We start from the raw sequence: 25,230 nt of genomic DNA, 5'->3' as shown, positions 1-25,230 counted from the left end.
ACGGGCCATCGTCCAATAGTGCCGGGCAAGGCCGCATTTCCGCAGCTGAGCAGCCTCTGCACTCTGCGCCTGCATGTGGCATCCCGAGAACCGATGCGCCGGGAACGCATGGGGAACAAGCTCCAAATGTCACGGTGCGCCCATCTGCACAACATCAGTTCCAGCCCAGCGCGGCCCACGAGGCTCACGCACACGGTGCTGGCTCCTCGGACACTCCGTACTTCGGTAGACAGTCCAAGTGCCTGCTCATTGCAGGGTAGCATCTGCATTGATTCGTCCAGACTACGCATCTGGGAGGCAATCGTGCAGTCGCGGTGCTCGTGACACCATCCCCCGGCAGCCCAAGGGCCATGATCTGCTGCTAGTGCAGCCTGTAATTCTCCTGGCCCTTCCCGAGGTTCCCCAAGCTTGCGTAGACCGCCAATGCGATCGAAGAAATCACTCCTGAGTATCAGGCCTGCTCATTGCATCGTACTGCTGTGGACTTGCATGCGTGAACAGCACATCGTCCAGCGCCGCCTGCGCCTCCCGCATCACGGCATCAATACCCTGCACCTGCTCGTGGTTCCCCTGCATGCTCTCGAGATGGCTCCGCAGTGTGTCGAGCAGCGGGGCAAGATCCGGGTCGGAGTCGTCGAAGAGCGCCTGCTTCGCGGGCTTCTGTCTCACCAGGCCAATATCCTCCGCGGAATCATCTCCTAATTCGAAGTTCTTCGGCAATCGGAGTATAGGGTGGGGCTGCAGTCCGTTAGAAAGTTCAGACAACAAAACAGAGACCTTACCTTGACCCCCAGATCTTTTAGCGCCCTCTTCTCCGCTTTAGCATTCTCCTCGAATTCCGCCAACACCTCTTTATCCCTCTCGAGTTGTGCCTCCTCCTTCTCAATCGCCGCCTTCAGGAGGTCGATCGAATGCATCGCAGGCGTGAGCTGGTTTTCGAGTATTCTCTGTAATCCTGTCAGCATCGCATACAGTCTAGGAACACGGTCCACCTACATTCCGCTCTATGACCTTCTCCAGATCGAAGTCCGTTTCTTTCGTGTTGGGGGGAAAGGGCATCTTGGGCAGTCGCTGTTCCATTGCCCTGATCATAGCCCCTACAACCTGCTCGGCCTCCAGCCTCTTCCGCTCGTCCCGCCGGGTCGCTACCACGGGTCTCAGTGCAGTTTTGAATATATTCTTGATTTGTTCCTGCATCTGGTGGGTGGGCGCCTCCCACTTTGTGACGATAACAGTGCGCGAGACGTAGCGACTGCGTGTTCGCAGATGCTGAAACTTCTTCGATGCTGGTTCATCTTCCGTCTCGTCCTCAGCATCACGAGCTTTACGTTTTCGGCTGCCGGAAACTTCTGGAGCTGGATTTGAAGGTCGGCCTGGCTTGGATTTACGGGATGGTCCGGCCATGTCGTCTTCTTCAGCGGGCTGTCGTCGCTGCGCAGAGTGTCCGCTCTTTGGTGGCCTGCCTCTCTTCTTCGGCTGTGTAGACATTGGCTTTGATACCTTTGCGATCCCCCGCGACGCATTGGAGGGCCGGCCACGTTTTGCTTTGGGTGGCATGTTGTTGAAAGAAGAATGTGGTGGTTGCAATGACGTCCGCGCTCGTGTCCTGGTGTTTACGTGAAGCGCGACTGCCAAGCAGATCACCCGCTAGCGATGATCCAGTTAGCCTACTCGTGGCACCGAGAATCCCTGACGCCACAGGATCCACACATTCACCGTCTTCATCATTCACCGTTTTCATCATTCACCGAAAGTCTCATTTCCGAATGCCGCAAAGATGCAAGTCGTCAGGGCGATGAATGAGCTAACTTCGTTTGATTGTTTCCTCACCCGATTCCGCCTGGCAATCTTCACCCGTTCAGACAGCAGGCCAACATAATCTCTAACCGGTCAGGCCGGCAGGGCCGGTCGACCGACTGGAATTTCCCCACTAAGAATTTCCTGACAAGCTTCAAGGACCTTCAGCGAGCTACCAAGCATCTCTACAAAGGTAAGCGCAGCTACAAAGCTTGCAAGTCTGGACCGAAACTCAAACATACACAGAAGCATTTCATAGACTTAGCAGCAACGTTGCTCCAGGATGATATTATGGTATCGAAGCCTAGGCTTGGTGAAAGCCCAGGCTTCAGAAATCTAGATACATGGACCTTTGGAGGTTCTAAGCATCAGTTCCGAGCAATCGGTTTACGGTCAGATTCAAGGGCTGCAGCAATGGACACCGGAATCACATTTCAATCACGAGGCATCACGCCTCGTGATTGATCATCATAGAACACCGTGGGGTCCTCCATAGGTTCAAGTATCTGTCATAAATAATTAGTTTTCGACCTGATTTAAGGGATCCAGGAAATCGTATCAGAATCACACTTCAAATCGCAACTCAATCAAGCCTCGTGATTCACCATCACAGAACACCATGGGCCCTTCGTAGGCCCCAAGGGCATGTCACGAGTGATCCCTTTTTGACCTGATCATGCTGCTTTCGAAGAGGAAGGATTTATATACGACTTTCAATCCAATCATTTTTCTTTTTAATGAATTGCGATATCAAGATCCCTATCCTGGCATAGAAAAATCCGCCTTCGTAATCAAAATAATCCTCACTCACAACATTCCCATAGAGAATCGTAGCCACCTTCATTTGTAGAAAACTTCACGTCCCCTTACGTGTCCTTGATGCCCTGCTAGCCAACATTCTTAGGTAAAGGTGGACAGCGTCGGCGCCACGTTGCGGGAAGAGCGTGTGGATCTGCTAAAAGGTTTAACTTTTTTCTTTCTTCTATTACAGCTCCTTCCGTCGCCTACCTCCGCAAACCCATAACACCCACCAGCAAGCACCAAATCAAAACCAAAAATGTGCCGCAAAACCTACACCTACTTTTCCAGCTGCCCCCACAGTACGGTGGAGACGAATTACTGCCGCCGGCCTCCCGCTCCACTTGCTCATCTTTCTAACTGGAGTATTGTGGAGAACCACCCGTACTTGAGTCACCAGCAATAACAGAACACTACCGAACACAGCGTTGATGTCCGCCAGCTGAGTAAGAATAAGTGTGATGAGTGTAAATGGGGCAATGAGAACGGGGACGCCCATTGAGGGGGCGAGGAGACCGAGATAGTCTCAGGTAGATGGGTGAGGCGAGCCCATAGTAGCAAGAGGGATGTGGCTTCTAATGTCAGATCTTGGGCGTGTGGTTCCTTACATTGTAAATCTATTTTCTCGCAACCACTAGAGGTCCTCCAAAGAGTTAACGGAGTGCGCAAAAAGGGTGAATTCGTGAGCAGAGACGAGTGGTGAAACGATTCGTAGAATCATTCAAGAGGCAGGGCGATTTCTACTGCATCCATCTTACCATCGTAGTCGGAGTTTTGAAGGTCCATAGAGGTACCTCAAACAGTGCTAAACCCATCTGCCTATAGACCCTTAGCAAGGTGTATGAACACGCTTCATGGTATCAATACACCTAGTGGCAATAAGACGCTCCGTAGGAGTAAGCTGCTTCGTATAATTAGGTTTTCGGAGGGTATATAAACCTCAATTCTGATTCTGAGCTTCTCTCCCTTCACATCAAACTTTCTTAACTATCGCATGGTCTCGAAGCCCTCCAAAGCTTCATGGATATGCTCAATAGGACTAAAGATGTGAGTCGATACAGGAGCAATGTCAATTCCATCAGTGGGAGAAGGCTGTATCGAGACGCCAGCTCAATCGAGTTCGTACAAACAACTGCGGGCTCGGTGAGAGACTCGACCAAACACCTCGTACTCGCAAGCCAATACCTCATGCACCAGTTCGCACTTCACCTCATCGCTTCACCCGCTGTGACATTTGCCGTGTTTGCGCTTCCATCCAAAGTCCCCTTCCCACCTTTCCACGAGCCAGCTGCATCTCAACACCGTCCTGCGTCTTCCCTCACCACCACAGGGACAGCCTGACAACGTCACCTTCTTGCTCCGACGCTCGTGCACAGCACCTCATTCACACCCTCATCCCCCTCATAAGCCTCTCCTGCCCGAAAACCGCGCCGAAATGACCTCCCAACTGCACAAGAGCGAGTATCTGGAGGTCGTCGACCCGCGCTTTGCCGGCGCCTTCCCGCCCTTCGAGCACCCCCGACAGCCGCGTCTTGGCCGCGCATATACAACCGCGAATCCGCCCAGCCATATCGAGCTTGAGCCGCGTCCAGCCCTACGAGAGCGTGCCCAAACCGCCTCCGCCGCCAAAGCTCGATCTGCCCCCAGACGACGGCCCGTTTGCTATAACTCTTCGACCGGCAGCGGCAGCCTCCGTGGCCCCGGCTTCTGGGCCTCAGGGTGCGCCGACGCGTGTAGGCTGGGAGAAGGCGGAGGTGGACAAAGAGCTGCAAAAAGCCTTTGACTTGGAAGAGGACCCAATGGGTGATACGGAGAAGGAGAAGGAAATTCGCCGCTGCCGGGGGGGGTTTCGTGAAGAAATGCGAGCAATGGCGGAACAACTGAGCGAATTGTACGTGGAAATGGTGGCTTCGCGTGATGGAAACCTCCACGATTTGGCCAAAATAGCGGCACGAAGGCTCAAGGGTATCGTCAAATGTCGTGACCGCCACCAGAAAGAGGCGAAGGAGAAGGGGAGGCGGGCCAGTCTGACGTATGTTGAAAGCTCCTTGAAAGTGGATTTGGAGTTGCTAACCAGGGCACTCCAGACAGCTGCATGACGTCGGCAATGTGAAGGTAATGGGAGCGCTGTTTTGGACTCTCTACACGTACACAAAGCATATGCACAGCTATTTCGAGGATGTGAAGGAATACCAGCGCCAGGACATCAAGAATCCAATCCGTGTCGTGAGAGACAAATTCCGAGAGCTGAATCAGCTCTACCGCAACATAGACTTAGAGGTCGAGAAAAATCCCGAAGCACGTCCAGCCGAATTAGCACCAGCACCGGCGTCGATGTCAGAAGAGAGAGAGCCCAAAGCAGAGTCTAAGCTTCTCAAGCTGAAGAAGTCCCTGAGCGACCTCCTGACGTTCCGCAAACAACGCGAGACTTGAGCAGAATGTTCCTGATTTCCAGCCTGGCGCCAAGTTCATCACCCGACTTCTCCAAACTAGGATAAACACAGTACCGAAATTCTGGATCTGAAAAATCGCCGTCGTCCTCCTCGACCTCGTTTACGGGCTCCATTTTCTGAGCGTCAAATTTTGGGGCGTTTTCCATTCCATCGTGCAGCACGAACAGGATTGAGTACCGGGCTTTTTGGGAGAGCAGAGTGCTTTGGAGGTTAGCCACAGAATCAAAGATGTTGTATAAAGAGCTCTGAATGGCATCTGATTTCGTGACTCCTGATATTTCTTCCAGAATATTGAGTGTGGATTCCACAAGACTGTGAATAAGCACGAATTTTCCTTCTTTTAGAGTATCTTTCAGGGGGCTCCCCTGGATCATGCGAATTGTAGACCGTCTCCAGTCTCGGAAATCAGGCCCTTCGCTGTCTGGTTTTGACATCGGTTGTGAGTCCTGTTGGTACCCCTGGGCCTGGAAGCTTTTCGCGAGTGCACGTGTCTCAGACAGGACACCCGAAATTGGGAGCCCTACGCACATGTTCTCCTCGAATATCTTCATGGTCTTGTAAGCCACTACAGCTTGGTAAAGGCTTATCTTATCGGTCGGTTCGAACGACCTAAACTGGGGGCTGATGGCTTCGAGTACTGCAATTGTCTCTTGTTTCGGATTGCTGACGTCTAGATACAGTTGTGTCAGAACTTGTTCACACAGTCTAATTGTAAAACTCACCTAATTTGGACCGACGGAAGTTGCTTATGACCCACTCCCGGATCCGATGGTATAGTTGGTCCATCCTATCAGCTAGATCACTATCTGTAGCCTGATCATCGATGCGAGTCAAAGCTGATATGGTCTGCTTAAGCTCTAGTAATTGCTTCCGTCTCTCGTGGACCTCTTTGTCCGCATTATGGAGTGCTTCGGCCTGCTTGTTCCGTTCTTTGATCCAATTGGCCCTCTCGTGCTCCCACTGCGCGCTCCATATGGTTTCGCGGTCTAGGATTTCTGCCTGGAGTTCTTCAAGCTTGTCTTTAAGATCGTAAACCTCCTCTTGAAGCTCGCTACGCTCCTTGTTCCAGAAGCGGTGGCGGTCTGTCTCTTGCTCAAACTCTTTCAGTGCTCCGTTGGAGTCTGATCTGTATCGGTGGTCGTTGGAGTCGGAGAGCTTCTCTTTATACGTGTCTATGGCGTCTCGATACGCTAGCTCATGTTGCTGAAGCTTCTTTATCTCCTCGGCCATAGACTGTTGCTCGCTGTGGGAAATCGCCAATGCTTTCTCCAGCTCAGCGATCCGGTCAAGATGGGCCCGGCCATCGCTGCTGCTTGCAAAAGGATCGTTCGCGACAGTTGCTAAAGATCGATCATCGTCGTCCGGGGGAGAGTGGCTGCTGGTGGGCCTGCTGCTGTCTCTCGACGATGCTTGGAGCAGCATCTCGGCCAAGCCGTGTTTGCGGCGGTGCAGATCGTCCTTTTTGGCTTTCCCGGTGGCTAGAGCAGCCTTGGGAGGGGCGCTGATGGGGCTCGCGGCGGGTGATGTCTTGCTGCTGCGGGAGGAGATCTTGCCGGGACGCTTGAGGCGACTCGCGAGGTCTAGCGGGCCGTCAGTCAGGAACGGCGTTGGCGGCAGCAGGGTGCAGCTTTTAGGCTATTGGAAGGCTTCTTTCGGGGTCGACAAACGCTGTCAATAGTACTGGAGATCTGCGTACCTGATCCCTTCTTGTCCCCAGGCATCGCAGTGAGGGGGAGGGGCGAGCTACTTCCCGGCGAGCATGAGGGCTACAGGCGTATATGTCCTAGTATGTGGCCACAATGTCGTGTTCAGAAACAAGGAGTCGAGCACGCGTTCTAGCAGTTGCCAATGCTTGGAGAGAGAGAGCGAGGACTGGTACCTAGCGACGGAGATATGTGGGGGAGAGAGTGATGGGCAGGGGTGTCAGCCACCATCTCAGCTTCGGCTTCGAGGGGTCTCCGCGCCCTCAAGGCAGTGCCGTCGAGCACCACTATTCGGGTGCCTGATCTCCTGCAATGCCCTCCAGCCGCTGCTCTATATGACCGCCTGGTCCGCCTCTCTGTGTCTGTTGCCTTCCTCCAGCATTTGCGTTCAATTGTCGACCCGCGTTGAGATATCCCCACCTCCCTTCAGCCCCAGCGCCTGCATTCTGCCGTCACACAGCCAGCTGAGACAGTAGGACCGGGAAAGCGCAGCAGAGGCCGGGAACATGAGCAGCGATACGCCAGCAAGGGGCTTCAACATTCCCTACACCTTCGACCCTTCGTCCAACGGCAGTATTGCGCCCACCGTCAGCTCCGGCGCGTCCAAGGCGAGCGCAGTGCAGGATAGGCTTATTGTAGGAGTCGACTTTGGCACTACGTATAGCGGTATGTCGGTGTAGAGACGCGTGTTGCACAGCACTGATTGAGGACACAGGTGTTGCGGCAGTATACAGTGCGACACCAGAAGATGTGGACATAATCAAAACATGGCCTGGAGGCAATGGTAGAGAACCACCCAGCACGTGAAAGTTTAAAGGAGATGTTTGCTGAAGCATGCAGGCATAACCTCTGACAAGGTCCCCACCGAAATCGCCTACGACATTCCCAAGGAATCCAATGGCACCGCTTCCGACGCCGACAGCAACAAGCCAAGGGCTATAAAATGGGGGTTCCAGTTCAAGCCCGAAGAGTCCAGGCTGCGATGCATAAAGCTGTTCCTCGACCGGAACCAGAAACTCCCCCACTTCGTCTCTCCTCTCGACACGGCCGCTCAATTGAGGAAATACGAGCGTACTGTTCACGATGCTGTTTCAGACTACCTCACACAGATATATAAGCACACCATGGACACCTTGACACGTAGATATGGCGAGACCTTTATGAGCATGACAAAAGTGGAGTTTGTGCTCACTGTTCCTGCAGTATGGTCAGATTCTGCCAAAGACGCGACGCTGAAGGCAGCAGAACGAGCGGGCATGGGCAACATTCACGATTTGAAACTAATCTCGGAGCCGGAAGCTGCGGCTGTGTATACACTAAAAGCGATTCAGCCTAATCACTTGAAAATAGGGGACAACTTCATTGTTTGTGACGCTGGTACGCTTTTCTTGCTACTGTTGTCAATGTGCAGGCTAACACATTGCAGGTGGTGGCACTGTAGACTTAATCGCGTACAAAATCACAAAGCTATCACCCCTCCAAGTCGAAGAGTCAGCCGTGGGAACCGGTGGCCTCTGCGGCTCAGCATTCCTCAACTACCGCTTCGAGGACCATGTCAAGAGCCGCATCGGCGAAGAGCGCTACAACACGATGCGCGAAAAGAAAGCGAAGACCTGGAACATGGGCCTCAAGTACTTCGAGGAGTTCGTCAAGCGCAACTTCAACGAGGACGAGCATGCGGAGGTCAATGTCCCCTTTCCTGGTCTGCCAGACGACGAGGAAGCCGGGCTCGACTCTGGCTTCCTCGTCATGTCAGCCGAACAAGTCAAAGAGATCTTCGAGCCCGTTGTAAAGGAGGTCATAGATCTAGTGGAAGGCCAGGTAAACACAATACGACGCAAAGGGGGCGTCGTGTGTGGAATCGTGCTGGTCGGTGGGTTTGGACAGAGCAACTACTTGTACAGCAAAATGAAGGCGCACTTTAACACTGCGCCTCCGCCACCGTACACGGAGAGACCAACGCATGCAGCGGCCCTCAACGCACCCCAGACAATTGAAGTCATGCATCCGATGTATGCTTGGACAGCAGTTGTGAGGGGTGCCGTGCTGAGAGGTTTGGAGGGAAGCATGGTTCAAAGCCGACGGAGCAGATGGCACTACGGAACAAGCTACGCCACAGTGTTTGACGAGGCACGGCACCCGATCAGCGATCGCTACTGGAGTCCGCTTTGGGAGCGGTGGATGGTCAGTGACCGAATGCAGTGGCATATCGCAAAGGTACGGAATTGAAGATGATCGCCAGCATCAAAATACGAAGCTAATCACTTATTCCTTATTAGGGCGCGCAAGTTTCTGAGTCTCAGCCCATCTCTTTTCACTACACTCGCAACTTCCGCCCCGGCCAGTCCCTAGTAGTCGAAGACGACCTTATCGCTTGCGACGCTGACACTGCGCCGGACTCGTACCAAAAGGGCCTCATTAGCGTCTGCACGCTCACCACTGATCTGAACACCGTGCCGAAGTCGCTGTTCACGCGGCTGACCACGACGAAGGGAGTTGAGTTTGACAACCTGGACTTCAGTCTAGACATGCGCATCGACAGCGCAGGGCTGGTCTTTGAGCTCAAGGTGGATGGCGTGAGATATGGGGCTGTGTCGGCGAAGTTTCATTAGGGAGAAGGCTGTAATTGACAATCGGGCAAAAGACATGCGGACTGGATGTGCATCTGAGGGGCATTGGGTTGATTTTCTGAGATATCCAGCATACGGGCGCTTTTCGACATGGGAACTGGCGATGCTTTGATGGTCGTGGAAGGGAGAGTAAATGCATACTCGTATATAGTTGTTCTTGGGTAGCTCCACTCACCAAGAACAAAGTTAGATTAGGTCACGTGATTCTAATTCTCAACGGACATCAGAGCATTGGGCAAGCACAAGGTATCATGGCTTCGGCGTTGCACGCTGGAGATATCACACTGCTAGTAAGATGTCCACACACTAGAGATTAGGAGGGAGTATATATGTCGGGTAAAGAGGTGATACGGATGTTAGAGGTACGACACAAGGACCTAAAAGCGGGATAGGAAGTGAAGGTTTGCACACGCCAAAGCGAATGTGTAATATCAACATACCTAGGCACGCTTTGCAACCACGTCTGTGGGGCTGGTAGAAGATGCAAGGCGATGAAATATTCGAAGATTCCAAGATTGGACCAGGAAATATGACATATGCTAAGCGGAGCATTAATAGGCACATTAAACAAGCAGAAAGTGGAACCATAGAAAAAGGATCATTGAGAACGGCAATTACTCTTGCCTAGGCCATTTGCAATGAACTGGAGGTAATGCAGACCAGATACACAAATCAACCCTTTTATCCCCAAATGACCCCATTGATATCGCCTGAGACCATTTCGTTGTTTCTCTACTTCCTGATAGCACGGGAGTAGAACGCCAACTCTTCACCCTCAAGCACGTATCCGTCGACACGACCACTCTGGCCGGGCCTCGAGGCAACGACGGCGAAGAGACGACCGGCCTCGAACTGCTTCTCGAGCGCTGACTCGACCTTGCCAGTAGCAGCGACACGGGCAGCGTGCTTCTTCTCAACCGACTTGCTTCTCTTCTTCTCTTCTTCCTTCTCGGCGCCCTTGACCTGCCTCCTACGGCCTAGCTGTGTTCCGTAGTGTGCCTCGTACCACTGCCTGAAAGGAGCAGCATCGATCTGGACGACGGCCGATTTGGTGAGGGTGTTGGTGCGGACGAGTTCGTTGTTGGAGGGATGGAAGGCGACGGCGATCACGCGGACCTTCTTGGCGATGCCCTCAGATCCCCAGGAGAAGTTGCCGGAGTCGAGACGTAGGGCGCGGAATTTGCGGTTGCCGCCTCGGGTGCGGACAAGATGGATGCGCTTTGCGCCAATACGAGTATTGGCGGGCTGGCGACCCTTCTCGAAAGCTCTGATGCCACATGGTTAAACATGGTAAAAGATGCAATCGGTTTATGCATACCTCTTCTTGCGATAGTATGCTCTCTTCGCACCAGTCGCGGCGCGCTTGTGGCGAGAGTCTCGTGAGATACTAGGACCTGTTAGCGGGCTGTCTCTAGGTGGAATGTAAATGTAGATAGATACCCCATGATTGCGGTTCCTGAGAAAGACTGTAAAAAGCCAGGTTAGCAACGGCTCGTCCTCAATATTGGGGATGCCAGGGATTTCGGAGACTGCAGAGTTTGACGCAGGACGGACGGTGACCAGACAGACTGCACAGGCAGGATGTCGATGTTTTGTGTGCTTGCGCGCTGTGTTGGCCTCCAGCGTGGGTTTCGCCCTCCTATTTCTCGTTCTGCGAGCTCTCGATATCCGCTGCCTTGTATGTACTGACCTGTCGGTGTCTTCCTGCGCAATCGTCGGTGGTGGGTGATGAGGTTCGAAGATGTCGAAAAGTTGCGGGTGCGGTCAAAATCGCGGAGTGGCCTTTTTCGCTTAGCTTTGTGTCTTACCTAATTAGGAATAGCCCATACGGCCTTGGCATCTATCCTCCACCCCCCATGCCCCCTCCAGCTCTATCAACACGCTCAGAACAATCATCCTCATAAGACTTTCTTTTCTCTTATAAGTTGGTATTGGGATGATGTTTCTGAACTTGCGTTGCTCGAAAGCTCGTCAAAGCTTTGCCACGTAGTGGTTCTTCACTGTCTTCTCATTGGCTATTATTATTACTTCAGTCTCTCTGGCTACTCTTTGTAGCGAAGCTACAAACTATTTTCTGCGATGAATGGAACTGTCTTCTCACAATGGGAATCTCTTTCGCGGGTTTCTACTCAGTGACTTCTATCTGCTCAGCATGTTCGCCCCCACCCTCCCACCATGGGGCCGGTCGACTGGGATATGGAGATTAACTACAGGCAGCGAATGTTGTGCCGGCTGATGCACGTCAACCCCTACACGGTTCAGAATCCGGTCATGGTCCGGTCTTCTATTTTCTTCTCTTATATGCCAGCGTAAATAGCTAATAGAGCTCTATTTGACTTGAACGTCTCTCGATCGCGACTTTGCATTATCGCGGCGTTTACGTGGAGTCTCTAGCTACGACGCGACTGATTGTGTCCAATAAAATCGAAATCACGACGATCAACGCGACGCGGGCAGACCGGAAGCACATCGCTATTTCCAGAACGGCAGGGGTGTAGGCCTAACATGGCAATATACCGTCTAGCCCTTCATCCCCGGCGTAATCGTCTCTTCGTTCTTCGAATTTGGTTCTTTGGCGGCATCTCACGACTCTGCGCGGCTGTATGTACGAAGGTATGTTTCACCAAAGGAAGCAAAGTGTGGCTTTGGTAATCGAACGTGCCGTCAGACTAGCACCCTTGGAGTGAAGTCGCCGAGACAAGTGGCTTAGCAGCGGGGATTTCAGAGGCTGCGCATGCAACCAACGCCTAACTACGACCGAGGCAGTTAGGAAGGTCAATAACAACCCTTGACCGCCGAACCACCAGGCAGCTCATAACCGCAATCATCCCACGCTGCGAATCCTCCCGACAGTCGTTTCCCTACAGAGTTCATGCGTATTCAATAATCAAGCACACTCTAAGTGAATGCCATGTAACGCAGACTTTCCTGCTTCCACACTTCAGCCGCAGTCGGTGTCTCTCGTGCAGCGACCGCGTGGACGACTACCACGGTACGAGAGGGATCGCGCAGATTTCTTCAGCTCATCTCCTTTCCATCTCATATCATGATCTCCTCTCCACTGTGCATTTGTCCGCTTTTTACTTGAAATCCCTGTTTTTACGACCACGCTATCATTCGTTTGTGTTCAGTTGTGGATATCGAAAAGTACACATTCCGGGGGAATCACTACCACTTTCGCTGCAGTCTCTATACTTTCTTTACCTATGATGCTATCTATCCGGCCGCGGCATGGCCGCTTCAATATGTATTCCTACTTTCTATTGCTTTCTTGCTCAATATCACCGCATAATATGGCTTCGGCTGCGTTACAAAGAGGTATGCTTCTGCCTCCCGCGTCCCTTCCATACCCAACAATGTGTATCCTCCGCAAGCCATATTAATATAAATATCGCAGACTTCCCTCCCAATGCATCATATACAGACATATCCGATACAGGCTCACCTACGAGTTCGAAAATACCCGCGCCGCCCAATATCGTTCATGTTGAGTCGTCCGCCAGCGGCCTGGGCGGCGCGCCCACTTCAACACCCCGAATTTCCTTCACAGTCCCGGCACCGCATCTAGAAAGCAGCGCATCTAGTCTAGACAACGGCCCAGGACCCATAGTCTCGCCGCTGATCCCCCACGTCGAAAGCAGCGTCTCGGAGATCCCACACATCGAGTTCAGCGCCTCGGACAGCCTTGGACCAAACTCAGCCGATGCACGAACAACTGTGCAGGAAAACTCCATGCAAACAGAACCCTACCTCACCACTACCGTTCCTCTCCCCACTTCTGCTTTCCCCGCTGTGGCGGGTAGTTCAGCGCCTGCCATCACAGCCCCATCCGCGCCAGTCGTGACGCTGGGAAGCGCGATCCTCACTGCGAACAGCGCGACTCAGTTTGTCGTCGGCTCGCAGACGCTACAGCCCGGTGGCCCAGCGATCACGATCTCAGGAACCACGCTTTCGCTTGCGCCCTCCGCTACCGCAATCGTCGTAAACGGTGCTACGAGTTCCCTCGACTTGCCTGCTGTGGCTGGCGGAGGACACCAGGTCATCGCCACCACGCTGGCTCCGGCGCTCACTATCGACGGGACAACCTACACGGCAAACTCAGCGTCTGGATTCGTCATTGCGCCGGGCACGACACTCACCCCTGGCGGCGCGGTGACGCTTTCTGGCACAGTCCTGAGTCTGGATACCTCGGGTACTGCGCTTTTGGTTGGAACGAGCGCGAGCGCGGTAGGGGTCGTGACAGCCATCGTTACGATTACAACGCCTGGGATACGCGAGAGTGGGATAGTAGTGACAAGTGGGGACACTGCCGTGAAAACTGCCGTCGCGCCTTCGAGTGTGGAGACTCAGGGAGGCGCCAAATCGACGACTAGCTCTGCTGCAGCGGGTAGTAGAACAGGGGGCGGGAGGGGCACTGGGACTGTGGGGCGGGTTCGATGGATTGAGTGCTGGTTAGTGGGGTTTGCGGTGTTGGCTTAACTTAAAAGGTTGGCTTCAGGATCGTAACGGGCGTTTTTGGAGGTTGAAATTGTGGGAATTAGGGCTTGTAAAAGGGGGCTGCATGATCTCGGATAGGAACACAACCAGGCATAGTGTTATGGTAGCAGGATTGATCTATGGAACACACGAACACTGGCTGTGGGCTTGTCAAGAATATGCGAGGATGGGATCTATTGGGCAGTACAGACGACTAGTGATATATGTACCCAATAGAAGCTGTTCAGCATATGACACCTTACCACTAAAGCTTCGACGCCTGAGCTGAAATCTTGAGGTTGCCAGCTCGTCAAAAAGCATCAGCAAAAGTTTTCCTTCTCTAGTCTAGGGAACGGATGGCAGATATAGAACAGAGAGGCCGTGTGACGCATCCTCAGTTCTCCTATCTCAAATTAATAGATACCACCGCAGAGGGACCGAATATCTTCGAGTTAACCTAATGACCGGCTCTGTGCTACTCGTTTACGCAACTACGTGCACATTTCTTTCACAATAATGCCGCTTCGTTACACTCTAGCAAATGCTGCTTAACAGGCGGACCACTCAAATGGTCTTCCACAAACTGGGGCACAACAGGGCGGGGCAGCTTCCTACCCTATGGCCGCACTGAACGGTGGGATCACCAGCCTAAAAAGTTAAGGACGGAACAGCCCTTCCCATGAGCAGACAGGTTCGGTATATGCATACGCATTTATCCCATTGGGACTTTCACGATGCTGCCTCGCCTTGTGGATGATAACTTAATAGCCGTTTAAGGATAATTGTGGATCTCGGTTCTATGGCAAGTCGGCTCTCTTTCATCACGAAATCTGATAGGCCGAATCGAGATAGTTCAGCATTGCATTGCCATTTCAATATGATACAACCACCCCCTCTCGCTCCTTCTCCTATGCTGAACAACCAATAATCTCGGGAGAGACAAACGTTATCATGTATCAATCTATTGGTCCAGACGAACTGGGAAGTTGCCGTTGTCTGATATCGCTTGTTAGCGCTTGTGGTATTCATCCGCAGCATTGAAGAGTACAGACCACGCTGGTCGTCCCATCGCTCGACCCAAACGCTGGGGCACAGAGAGCGGTAAGCGTGGAAGAACTGTCCATGTTGTCAGCGCTGTTGATGTGCATTGGTATGGAAGACGAGCGGCATACTTGGCGGCAGGGCGCAAAGTCCTCGCCCTTGGCTAGGATACACTTGTGGTAATCGACATAGTTCTGCCAGCAGTGCTTGGTCCTGGCGGGGGTTAGGCGAGGTTTGTTTGTGGAGTACCCAGGGTGTCTCACTGGTTCTGGTTCGGGAAACGGGCATCGAAGCCTGGATGTGGGAGCCGCGGTTAGCTTATATAGATCCTCTAGACTATTTCCCGGATGATTGGCGCAACTAAGGGTCGTATAGAGGTCGGGAGGCGTTGTGATAGCTCGAGTGGAACATACCGGCTGTCAAGCACAGATTAGCTTCGGGGCAGCTCCAGCGGCGCAGTCAGGGCAACTCACTAGTAACGAACTTGAAGGGCTTGGTCTCGCGTTCTTCGCTGTCAGACATGGTTGCGGCGGGGGGGTAGGAGTTGAGATGGGGTGGCAATTGGAATGGTAGAGCTGGAGAGGTTGAGGTGAGGTCGTTGCAGTCCGTCGGCCGGCTCTGGTGGTTCGAGGAAAACGCAAGGGCCGCTTTCTGTTCCGGCTAGTTCCTTTGAGGAGGAGCTCCATCAAACCGCCGACTTCACTCCAACACCACCCATTGCACCATCACCCACCTCTCCACTCCTTCGCCATGCTCCGTACGCGGGTCCTCGCCATGCAGCCCACTGCTTTCATGCGGATGCAGCCCACTGCCGCCATGCGGATTCAGCCTTCGGCCGTGATGCGGATGCAGCCGACGGCGAGGATGATGAGGCCAGTTCCTGTAAGGTCTACCGCTGAGTAATGAGCGCACGAGGGACTAATGAGAAATGCAGAAAGAGGAGCATAGCGGTGCGTAGGATTGCATTGCTCTTTTCCGAGCTCACGACAACATCAGAAGTCGAACCGTGTGCTGATTCGGACACCCATAGCTCACACCATCTCCCAACGCATTCGCCAGCTCAAGAAGGTTCCCCCGGAATTGATTCCTCTCGGTAAGTTACACTTAACTACGCCTCTGAGACGTTTACTGACTATTGATACAGGCATCGTTCTTGCGTAAGACCCCCGGCTCTCTACAAAGACCTCCCTTCTAACCGAGCCCCAGCGTTGCCATCTTCGCTGCCGGATTTTCCAGTGTCAGGAAGTTCTACACGGACAAGACGCTACGTCTTTCGCGCCAGCATGGAAGCGAGTAGAGAGGCACGATGCCGGTTTCTGTTTAGGGGAGATGAGGCTGGTGGGGCCACTGTATAAATTTGAGGTCAATTGAAGAGCACAATCCCATTTCAATTTCCGTGCGCCACAGCTCCTTTGAATGCAACAAACCATATCCGGTAGGTCTACGCTGGTTTTGTTGGAAGTGTCGGTCCTGCGACATCTAGTCCCTCCAGCCCTTGCATTGGATCTGGAGGCCCTGAAGAGACTGCTCGCGCCTGCTCAGTGGCCAGTCGGTCTTCTTCGCTCACAGCATGCTCCGCCAACCAGCCCTCCTACAAGTTTGTTAGCAACTAAATCTAAATATGTTCATGTGAATAAATATACCTGTTCCCAAATAGCTGTCTTGCTGCCCAGTCCCTCGTTTTGGTCCTTCTGAGGCTTGGCCGGCGCAACTTTGATGACTCGTCCATAAAGCTCACTCTGATCCATGTTGTCGATAGCCTCTTTGGCATCTGCCGTGTTCTCGAACTCGACATATCCAAAACCACGATGAGGGTCGGTTGAAGAGGGCAAGTCCGGCTTGGGCAGAGTGACATCGACTATTTCTCCGAACGGCACGAACGCGTCGTGTAGTGTGCGTGTAGTAACTGCATTGTCAAGGCCGCCTACATAGACGGTGGATTTTATGCGCGTGGGATCCGACATGGTGGCAGTAGGTAGGGAGAGGCTCGCTCAAGTGGTTTTAGGCCGTGATTTCCTCAAGCTGAAGACTCTTGCTTTAATAAGAACGGTGTTTGGTGAGAGGGGAACCACGGTTTTATCTTCGAACTTCGTGGCTGTCGGACCAGACAGTGCCACGAGACGCCTAGAGCTACCGTGATGAATTTGAGACTGATCCAGAGTTTAGAGGAAAAGACAAGTCACGTGTTCCGATGGACGCCCCACACAACATCTCTTGGCTTACGGCCAGGTTCGAGCGAGGCCACCGTGTTGTTGACCATAGCACCATGCAATAAGGACACCAGCCTGCTTCGTCGCTTCCCTCACGTCATCTGTCGCCCTCTGCTTCGCATCCGCTGAACGTTTCCTTTTCGTCTTTCCTTTTCCCACTCTTTCATCCTCCCCGCATCAACAATGGTCCGTCTACGAGAAATAACCCGGACCGCAACCTTTGCCTGGGCTCCAGGCACAGGCCCGCCATTGATTGTTACTGGCACCAGAGCCGGTGCTGTAGATGCGGACTTCTCCAATGAAACCCAGCTGGAGCTATGGGATCTAGCCCTGGACAATTCCCACCAAGGTGTGGAATTGCAGCCCGTTGGCAGCATTAGTGTTGATTCTAGGTATGCTGCTGCATTGGGATGTCAAAATCACTATAACTCACTTTCTAACCACCCCTTTGTAGGTTTCACGATATCGCCTGGAGTCAGCCGAGTGAGGAGTACCCTGGAGGTATAATTGCAGGTGCTCTAGAGAGTGGGGCATTGGATCTGTGGGATGCCGCAAAGCTTCGAACAGATGCAAGGTCAGACTCTATATACACCTCGAATCTGGATGGGGCTGAACATTCGCAGCAATTCCTTTCTTGGTCGATCCACGAAGCATACTGGGGCAATCAAGACCCTCCAATTTAACACTACCAAGCATAACCTTCTAGCCACAGCCGGGGCGAAAGGAGAAATCTATATCCACGATATCAGCGACCCTACAGACCTCGAGAATGCTTTCCGACTAAGCACGTCTGCTCCCAGGGCCGACGACATCGAGACGTTGGATTGGAACAAGAAGGTGCCTCACATACTCGCTACGGGAAGCAATGGAGGCTTTGTCTCGGTTTGGGACGTGCGACAGAAGAGACAAAATATGGCTCTCAACCTCCCAGGTCAAAAAAAGGTCAGCGCTGTGGCATGGGATCCCGATGTTCCAACAAGGCTGGTCACAGCCATACCAGATGATCAATCTCCGGTCCTCCTTGTCTGGGACCTCCGGAACTCCAATGCGCCCGAGAAGACGCTCCGCGGACACGAGCAGGGAATCCTGTCAGTTTCATGGTGTGGTCAAGACGGCGATCTGCTTCTGTCATGTGGGATGGACAACCGCACCATCTGTTGGAATCCTCATACCGGTCAATCGCTAGGAGAGTTCCCGATCGTGACGAATTGGACCTTCCAGACCCGGTTCAACCCTCATAACCCGAGCCTTTTGGCGACTGCTTCATTCGATGGCAAGATAGCAGTACAGACAATCCAGAACACTAGACAGGATGCGGCCCAGGCACCGAAAGCAGCATCACAAGCTTTAGATGGGGAAGACTTTTTCGCAAAAGTGCAGACGGAACCCCAAGGTGCCGCCTTCTCGCTTCCCCAGGCCCCCAAATGGCTCAAGCGTCCAACGGGCGTTTCATTTGGCTTTGGTGGCAAGCTGGTCAAATTTGGCCCTTCTGGTGACTCCGGGAAATCCACAATCAGCATTTCTATCTTCGCTGTCGACTCTGCAATTGGTTCGGCCACGGAAGAATTCGACGCGGCATTGAAGAACGGCGACCTTGCCAAGATCTGCGAGTCTAGAATTGGGGATGCGAGCACAGAGGAGGAGAAGGCTGACTGGACAGTCATTGGGACATTGATATCGGAAAATCCTCGAAAGAAACTGGTCGACTACCTAGGATTCTCAGATAAAAAGGAAGAGGGCGCAGAAGTAGAGACCAAGGAAGCCCCTCAGTCAAATGGCACTGCCGAAGATGGCGCTTCGTTCTTCGATGGAGCTGGTGCGGACGATGGCTTTCTTTCCAAGTTGGCATCATCAAAAACTACCAAAGCCGACAATCCTTTCCAAATCTACGCGGGATCGGAATCGGAGGCTGACAAGGGCATCACCCGCGCACTCTTGCTTGGATCGTTCGAAGCGGCTCTTGACATATGTCTCAAAGAGAACCGGTTGTCGGACGCTTTCATGATCGCTATATGTGGCGGCCAGAAATGTATCGACAAGGCACAGGCTGCGTACTTCAAGGGGAGAGCAGATGGCCCCAATTATCTACGTCTCTTGGCATCGATCGTCGGCAAAAATCTGTGGGACGTGGTGCACAATGCCGATCTCAAAGATTGGAAAGAGGTCATGGCCACTCTCTGCACTTTTGCTGATCAGTCGGAATTTCCTGATCTGTGCGAGGCGCTCGGGGATCGCTTGGAAGAGTCAATTTCGGACAAGAGTGATGCTGGATCGCTCAGGAAAGACGCAACCTTCTGTTACTTGGCGGGATCCAAGCTGGAAAAGGTAGTGGGCAACTGGGCTCAAGAGCTGCAAGAGAACGAGGCCGTGGGCCTGGAGAAGTCTGAGAACGACACTAGCTTCTCTGTTCATGCCAGGTCGCTTCAGGACTTCATTGAGAAAGTAACAGTATTCCGTCAAGTCACCAACTTCAAGGACTCGGAACGCCAGCAGCCGTCGGGCTGGAAGCTTGCCCCCTTATATGCGAAGTATACGGAGTATGCCGATATCGCAGCGGCCCATGGCAAGTTGCAGATTGCTGAGAAGTACCTGGATCTCCTGCCCGACAAATACCCTGCAGCAGATGTGGCTAGAAACCGCGTGAAGCAAGCTACAAGGACAGCACCACAAGCCACGCAGAAACAAGCCCCAAGCGGAGCTGCTCAACGAGCCCAACGTGTGGTTCCAGCAGCGTACCAACCTGGGCCAATTGCTCCTGCACAGCAGCCTTCGAATTCGCCATATACTCCCGCTGGCGTGCCAACGAACGTTCCCGCTCCCGCACACCCTTCACAGTCTGGATATCCAGGTGCTACAGGCGGTCGGAGCGCATACACTCCTGCGGGCTATCAACCTCAGCAAGCGCCTCAGCAGACTGGATATAATGCACCCTCCCAGCCGCAGTATGGAGGATATCAACCCCCACACCCTCACCATCAGCCAATACCCCCACCACCGAGGAACTTTACTGCATCGCCATCGGCTCCTATATTACCAGCAGCGAAGAATACAAACATTCCCGCATGGAACGATACGCCAGACTTTGGTAACAAGCCAATATCTCGACGTGGTACTCCCAGCGTTGGCCCGAATATCATAAGTTCTCCTTTCGCTAACCAACCAAACACTGCCCCTCCTCCAGCAGGCTTCTCCCCAAGCTATCCGCCTCAGCGATCAACACCTCCAGTTGCGCCTCCTCCCAAGGGACCACCGAGAGTTTCTTCTCCGCCTTATTCTAGACTGCAAACCGGCAGCAGGCCGTCTTCTTCGGCAGCAAACACATACGCTCCACCACAGTCGCCAGCGTCATTTGCCGCCCCGCCGCCTCAACACCAAGTCCCACGTGGAACATCACCATACAACCCACCACCTCCTGCTGCACCTCCATCCAACCGATATGCACCGACTCCAAGCGCACAGCCTACTCCTTCACAAGGAATGGCCCCCCCACAACGACAGATAGCGTCGCCGCCAAACCCCTACGCATCCTCGCAGTATCCTCCTAGCCCCGCAGCACAAGCGCCCCCGAGTCAATGGCAGCCTCCGCCACCACCCGCCAAAACTGGTCCCCCTCCATCAGGACCCCCGCGTGGTGGACCTCCAGGTGGACCTCCTAGCGGCCATCAAAAGACAGCATCAGGTGACCGGCCCGGGACCGGACAGTCTCAGAGGTCTACACCTGCGCTTACCAAATATCGTAAGTTCCCCATACATCAACTGCCAAGTAATTCGCATGCTAATGTCTTGATACACAGCACCCGGTGACCGGTCACACATACCCGCATCCGCCCAGAGGATCTACCAAGTTCTGACCAACGAACTGCGGTACGTCGTTGACACTGGAGTTCCTCCGGACTTCGAGAAATACCTCACCGACGCGAAGAAGCGGCTTGATATCCTCTTTGACCACTTGAACAACGGGGAGCTGCTCAAGGCAGACACAATTGAGGAGCTGAACGAGATTACGAGGCTCATAGCAGGGAATGAATACGACCGGGCGATGGCGTTGTTCACCGACCTAATCACGAGGAAGACGGAAGAGGGCAGTAACTGGATGGTATGTGCTCCGCTCCCCGTGACGTGATATCTTTGAGTATTTTACTAACGTGAGGCAGGTTGGGGTCAAGAGGTTGCTCCAATTCGGCAAGAACTCAAAGCCGGACAAGGAAATTTTGAAGGATTGGATCTGAGGATATTCTTTGGATGGGATTGTGTGTCGGCTCGTGGCTTTACCATCGCAGTGAAGCTGTGAGCGCATGTGCCAAGAGCAAAGCGAGGTAGACTGGAGTGAGTGGGTTGGAGAGTGGGATTCTTAAACCAAAAATGATAGAACGATGATCCTTTCGATGTCTTTGATGAGTGTTGAATTCGCTGCACGACCCCAAGAAGCGCTGTAGGATCTTGATGAATTCCACCAGCCCTATGTCCCCTACAATACGCCCTACCCTAAAACGCCCAATATGCCCCTCTTGTGCTGTACGCAATATCATATATACACTCCTGTTTCCTACACATCCCCGTCCTCCAATAGATCCCGTCCTTTAGCTTTTTCCGTTCCCTCTTCTACTCCAACACCGCCCCAGCCCTCCGCTCAACCACATACCCCCTCTCCGGCCTCCGCTGCTCCTTCATCTGGGCTTTCGTCAATGCGGTCTCTACTTCCGCAACGTCGAGAAGCTCTTTCACGGCCATGATTTGGCCCGCGACGTCCGGTGTCACCGGGTGGTAGACGGTGGCCATGCGTTTTCGGAGGCCGAGCGCGGCGAGCACGCCTTTGCGTTGCGCGGGGAGGCCGATGGCGCTGCGCATTAGGGTTATGCGGAAGTATGCCATTGTGGGTTTGGGGGTGGGTGGTAGTGAGGATGTTGATGGTTTGGTCGTGGTTGCGGGAGGTTGTGGAGCTGTTGGGAGTCAATTGAGGAGAGGAGGGATGGGGAGGTGGGAAGGGGCGTACTGTATGTCTGATCGAGGAGGGCTTAGAGGTGTTGATGCCCGCGGGGCGCGTCGTGGTGGTTGGCTTTGGAGTTGCGATGTGAGGTTGGTGATCGCAGGGAACTTTTGGAGATGCGCTAAGATGGATAGGGCGTAGTGGGGTTTGGGCAGAGCAGTCGAAGTGTTGCGTTGAGACCTTTTCCATCCTCCTAGCCCACCTCTGCGAAACCACAAATCTCCTCACTTTGAGAGGACATAGTCATCGTGAACTCACGTATTCTACTCGACCAACTACTCACGTCTAATAGTAGCATTAGAAACAGTCGTTTTGTATTCAAGTCACGCGTCGTCAGAGCCGCTAGCTAGTCGTGGGTATTTTGCCTGATTGTACTCAATATATTTCAACAGACCCGGGCGTTTCAAGCACATCTCATACCCGAGATATGAAGCCGTTATGTATCCCTACACGTGTACTGAGTATTTCTATTAACGTCTATATATCGATGGGTTTCTTCACACATTGTTCTCGCATCTTCTGAACCTCAAGTATACTCCAATGCGCTTTGCGTTTTTACCAATAGAACAGTTGTCGTCATGGGACTCACGATCTCCATTGCTGTCTTTTTATCCTTCTTCACATTCATATGCGGTACTAATGGGGTCCGGATCTTCTTTGTCAAATCACATGTTTCGAGGCGTTAACCACCAGAATCTCCAGTTTCTTGGCCACGTAGAGCGAGACAGATCTATCACCGCAATCGTAGACGCCAATGCCACTGTGGTTCGGCTATTCAGTATGCATTCCGAAGAGAAAAGTTGGAGAAGCCCCGATACTAATGGCATTGATAACAATAGTCAGAAGTGACAAGCACCATACCGATGTAAGTTGCACACCCCTTTAACACTACTCCTTATGGAGACTAATTGAAAGTGTAGCCTGAAAGATCACTAGGAGAATTTGATTTCCAGGTCCTCGATCAGTTCGTCGATACTTTGGCAGTAATACATCATATCAGTAGTGGTTCGTCTTCAGACTTACACACAATGCTCATTCTGATCAACCATTACAGGAAAAACCAAAGTCATCATAGCTCCCCACGATGCGCATAGCCTTCGGGGAACTAACTCGGCACCCTGCGATGTATATTGCGAAGCGCTCAAAGGAGCTTTTCTGGACTTCTACTCACTCCTTTCTATAAGTTCAACTTACACTGGGCAAGCTCCTCGTAGTCTAATTGAGCCACATCTGCAGTCCGTAGTGTGTATAAGAATCAACTAACCACAATGTTCAACGAATATTGCTCTAAGAACTTCTATGGGGCGTCTTGGAGCACGTTGAATCAGGTTATCTTCGTGAGTTTCTGGAACTCGTCGATCGACAATCTATGTGGACTCTAACAGGTGCACTAACCTTAATTAGGGCGTTGATCTACAAAATGAGCCATGGTTCGGAGTCTGGCCAATTGTTGCCTGGGAAAAGTGGTTGTGCGATATTGCTACGCACTTGAAAAATGACGTTGGCCTTCGAAAGAACAATATTGCCGTCATCACCGGGATGCTATCTGGAGCCAATGGTCCCAAAGGGACTGAAAACTTTCCAGACTCCGCCATAGACTGTCCAACGGTAGATGTGATCTCGATTCATGGGTAAGGGATTCACTATCTAATGCAATGCTTAGTACCTTACACGGCTTCAGATATTTCTCTGCCGACGATGCCGGGACTGCAGGCACTCCATGGGTAAGCGACTCGTTACACCAATGAGTGCCATTCTAAGATTGCTTAGGCAGATATATTCCTCCCTGGCAACACTCTCACAAGCCGCCTTCTCGGCAAGAAGCTCCTCATGGTCGAGGCACCAGGACGGCCTCAAGTCTGGAGCCTAGTTCGAGCAGCACTGGACGTGTGGAAAACAGCATCTATATATATAATGATCTTGGACCGGACTACTCTTAAGGAAGATACCAGAATATGTATAATCAGCACGTTAAGACTATAAGCAATACCCAGCTAAGCTTTAAAGAAAGTAAATCTCATAAGGCAGGCTTTAATCTAGCTATTACTAACTACTCTACTAAACGCTATAACTATACTAATAATACTAGTGCTTAATATTCAGAGGGTTTTTCCTAAGCTATAATAGAATATCTAAGGTCTGTAACTACTTATTCTAATTTAGACCACTCTTCCAGGACCAAAAAACTTGCATTACTGTCTTCTAAGCGCTAATAAGGGTATTAGGACTAACTTGCAGACGTAATAGTCTTAAAGAAAAAGGGCTCTACTGCACGACCTGCTTGCAACTAGCCAACATTCAGTAAAGACTCGTGGAAGAAATACAATGGGAGCGAGTGGACAACCAAACAGATCAAAGACTTCAAAATGTCAGCTACACGCGAACCAAATGCAGGCTTCACTACAAGAACGCTGACATTTGGGACCAAGGGCAACACCCTCAACTACCGTGGCATTCCCTGGGTACGTCTGTCATTCCCGGCCTTAATTTCTGCTCAAGCTTCATTAACGCCCGCCCGCTCAAGCTCTTGTCCAGCGTCACCAAACAAGACGAGTGGGAAACTGGCCATGTTGCCCTCCACCGCGGTGCTGGATCTGTCATGGCTGTCCTCACCTCCGCACTCCGCGATGCCTCCACTGCGCGCACCAACTTTGACTGGAGCCGCTATCTCCCCCACCTCCAAAGCCACCCATTCTCCCCACTGACCTCCTAGAATCAAACCCCTACATCCCTCCCCAGAGCCCATGCACTTTCGGCTGCAACGGATGGCTCTGCGACGCGGCAGATGGATGTGCCCCCGGCTCTGTCTGCAAGAACAACGTCTGCCAACCCTGCACCATCGGCTGCGCGGGCGTAACCTGCGACAATCATCGACAGTTCTGTCAAGAATCGATGCAGTGCGTCAACGGAACGTGTCAGGATTGTCAAGCGCGGAAGGGTGCTAAGCCAAAAAAGACGTCGGGCGACCGCGACATCAACATCTCCGACCCTGACGGCTTATGCGCGCTGAATGACCCCTTCGCCACGACAGCAATTTGTCAATTCTGCGATCCTCTCACTCAGTCTTGCAGAGGAAGCCCCTGTGTGAAAGCAGCTGATTGTAACGCGGACGAATATTGTGATTGGGGGCTGTAT

General features: G+C 52.5%; 12 protein-coding genes across 12 annotated transcripts; 6 read left to right on the top strand and 6 right to left on the bottom strand.

Moving 5' to 3' along the window:
* Positions 1–438: 438 nt before the first annotated feature.
* Positions 439–1,404, bottom strand: BDZ99DRAFT_398764 (uncharacterized protein; the record flags this gene model as incomplete). The annotated part of the gene is made up of 3 exons (XM_033716096.1): positions 439–738; positions 783–947; positions 997–1,404. 3 exons carry the CDS (start codon positions 1,402–1,404, stop codon positions 439–441), a joined length of 873 nt encoding a protein of 290 aa, XP_033571028.1.
* A 2,626-nt stretch (positions 1,405–4,030) lies between these two features.
* Positions 4,031–5,028, top strand: BDZ99DRAFT_526102 (uncharacterized protein; the record flags this gene model as incomplete). The annotated part of the gene is made up of 3 exons (XM_033726093.1): positions 4,031–4,252; positions 4,314–4,627; positions 4,683–5,028. 3 exons carry the CDS (start codon positions 4,031–4,033, stop codon positions 5,026–5,028), a joined length of 882 nt encoding a protein of 293 aa, XP_033571027.1.
* A 38-nt stretch (positions 5,029–5,066) lies between these two features.
* On the bottom strand, positions 5,067–6,792 carry BDZ99DRAFT_575717 (uncharacterized protein; the record flags this gene model as incomplete). The annotated part of the gene is made up of 4 exons (XM_033728502.1): positions 6,745–6,792; positions 5,771–6,628; positions 5,144–5,718; positions 5,067–5,084 (listed from the first exon to the last, which is right to left on the bottom strand). The coding sequence occupies exons 1-4, from the start codon at positions 6,767–6,769 to the stop codon at positions 5,067–5,069; spliced, it is 1,476 nt and encodes a 491-aa protein (XP_033571026.1). The 5' UTR covers positions 6,770–6,792.
* A 465-nt stretch (positions 6,793–7,257) lies between these two features.
* BDZ99DRAFT_575716 (Hsp70 family protein-like protein) lies at positions 7,258–9,363 on the top strand (the record flags this gene model as incomplete). Its single annotated transcript, XM_033728501.1, has 5 exons — positions 7,258–7,417; positions 7,467–7,535; positions 7,592–8,128; positions 8,178–8,968; positions 9,031–9,363. The coding sequence occupies 5 exons, from the start codon at positions 7,258–7,260 to the stop codon at positions 9,361–9,363; spliced, it is 1,890 nt and encodes a 629-aa protein (XP_033571025.1).
* Positions 9,364–9,777: 414 nt separating this feature from the next.
* BDZ99DRAFT_467780 (40S ribosomal protein S8-B) lies at positions 9,778–11,113 on the bottom strand. Its single transcript, XM_033721095.1, has 3 exons — positions 10,822–11,113; positions 10,700–10,768; positions 9,778–10,648 (listed from the first exon to the last, which is right to left on the bottom strand). Exons 1-3 carry the CDS (start codon positions 10,824–10,826, stop codon positions 10,114–10,116), a joined length of 609 nt encoding a protein of 202 aa, XP_033571024.1. The 5' UTR covers positions 10,827–11,113; the 3' UTR covers positions 9,778–10,113.
* A 3,705-nt stretch (positions 11,114–14,818) lies between these two features.
* BDZ99DRAFT_526097 (cytochrome c oxidase, subunit VIb) lies at positions 14,819–15,420 on the bottom strand (the record flags this gene model as incomplete). The annotated part of the gene is made up of 5 exons (XM_033726092.1): positions 14,819–14,853; positions 14,910–14,973; positions 15,030–15,111; positions 15,162–15,192; positions 15,372–15,420. 5 exons carry the CDS (start codon positions 15,418–15,420, stop codon positions 14,819–14,821), a joined length of 261 nt encoding a protein of 86 aa, XP_033571023.1.
* Positions 15,421–15,474: 54 nt separating this feature from the next.
* On the top strand, positions 15,475–16,491 carry BDZ99DRAFT_426300 (uncharacterized protein). Its single transcript, XM_033717118.1, has 5 exons — positions 15,475–15,780; positions 15,833–15,848; positions 15,929–15,991; positions 16,043–16,055; positions 16,105–16,491. The coding sequence occupies exons 1-5, from the start codon at positions 15,649–15,651 to the stop codon at positions 16,193–16,195; spliced, it is 315 nt and encodes a 104-aa protein (XP_033571022.1). The 5' UTR covers positions 15,475–15,648; the 3' UTR covers positions 16,196–16,491.
* Positions 16,340–16,862, bottom strand: BDZ99DRAFT_491394 (peptidyl prolyl cis-trans isomerase cyclophilin; the record flags this gene model as incomplete). Its single annotated transcript, XM_033723104.1, has 2 exons — positions 16,340–16,489; positions 16,542–16,862. The coding sequence occupies 2 exons, from the start codon at positions 16,860–16,862 to the stop codon at positions 16,340–16,342; spliced, it is 471 nt and encodes a 156-aa protein (XP_033571021.1).
* A 309-nt stretch (positions 16,863–17,171) lies between these two features.
* Positions 17,172–21,443, top strand: BDZ99DRAFT_467777 (uncharacterized protein). Its single transcript, XM_033721094.1, has 5 exons — positions 17,172–17,500; positions 17,563–17,682; positions 17,732–20,844; positions 20,903–21,204; positions 21,263–21,443. The coding sequence occupies exons 1-5, from the start codon at positions 17,292–17,294 to the stop codon at positions 21,335–21,337; spliced, it is 3,819 nt and encodes a 1,272-aa protein (XP_033571020.1). The 5' UTR covers positions 17,172–17,291; the 3' UTR covers positions 21,338–21,443.
* BDZ99DRAFT_467776 (50S ribosomal protein-like protein L30) lies at positions 21,332–22,170 on the bottom strand. Its single transcript, XM_033721093.1, has 2 exons — positions 22,102–22,170; positions 21,332–22,048 (listed from the first exon to the last, which is right to left on the bottom strand). The coding sequence occupies exon 2, from the start codon at positions 21,978–21,980 to the stop codon at positions 21,711–21,713; it is 270 nt and encodes an 89-aa protein (XP_033571019.1). The 5' UTR covers positions 21,981–22,048; positions 22,102–22,170; the 3' UTR covers positions 21,332–21,710.
* Positions 22,171–23,048: 878 nt separating this feature from the next.
* Positions 23,049–23,730, top strand: BDZ99DRAFT_398860 (uncharacterized protein; the record flags this gene model as incomplete). Its single annotated transcript, XM_033716098.1, has 4 exons — positions 23,049–23,100; positions 23,150–23,278; positions 23,332–23,432; positions 23,500–23,730. Coding segments are annotated over 4 exons (513 nt in total), but the record flags the coding sequence as incomplete, so codon positions are not given.
* A 496-nt stretch (positions 23,731–24,226) lies between these two features.
* BDZ99DRAFT_158980 (uncharacterized protein) lies at positions 24,227–24,898 on the top strand. Its single transcript, XM_033712854.1, has 3 exons — positions 24,227–24,232; positions 24,321–24,557; positions 24,620–24,898. The coding sequence occupies exons 2-3, from the start codon at positions 24,462–24,464 to the stop codon at positions 24,806–24,808; spliced, it is 285 nt and encodes a 94-aa protein (XP_033571017.1). The 5' UTR covers positions 24,227–24,232; positions 24,321–24,461; the 3' UTR covers positions 24,809–24,898.
* The last annotated feature ends 332 nt before the right edge of the window (positions 24,899–25,230 follow it).

This window comes from Mytilinidion resinicola (assembly GCF_010093595.1).
Source record: "Mytilinidion resinicola strain CBS 304.34 unplaced genomic scaffold BDZ99scaffold_24, whole genome shotgun sequence".
Classification (NCBI taxonomy): domain Eukaryota; kingdom Fungi; phylum Ascomycota; class Dothideomycetes; order Mytilinidiales; family Mytilinidiaceae; genus Mytilinidion; species Mytilinidion resinicola.
This window is presented reverse-complemented; position numbering and strand designations above follow the sequence as displayed.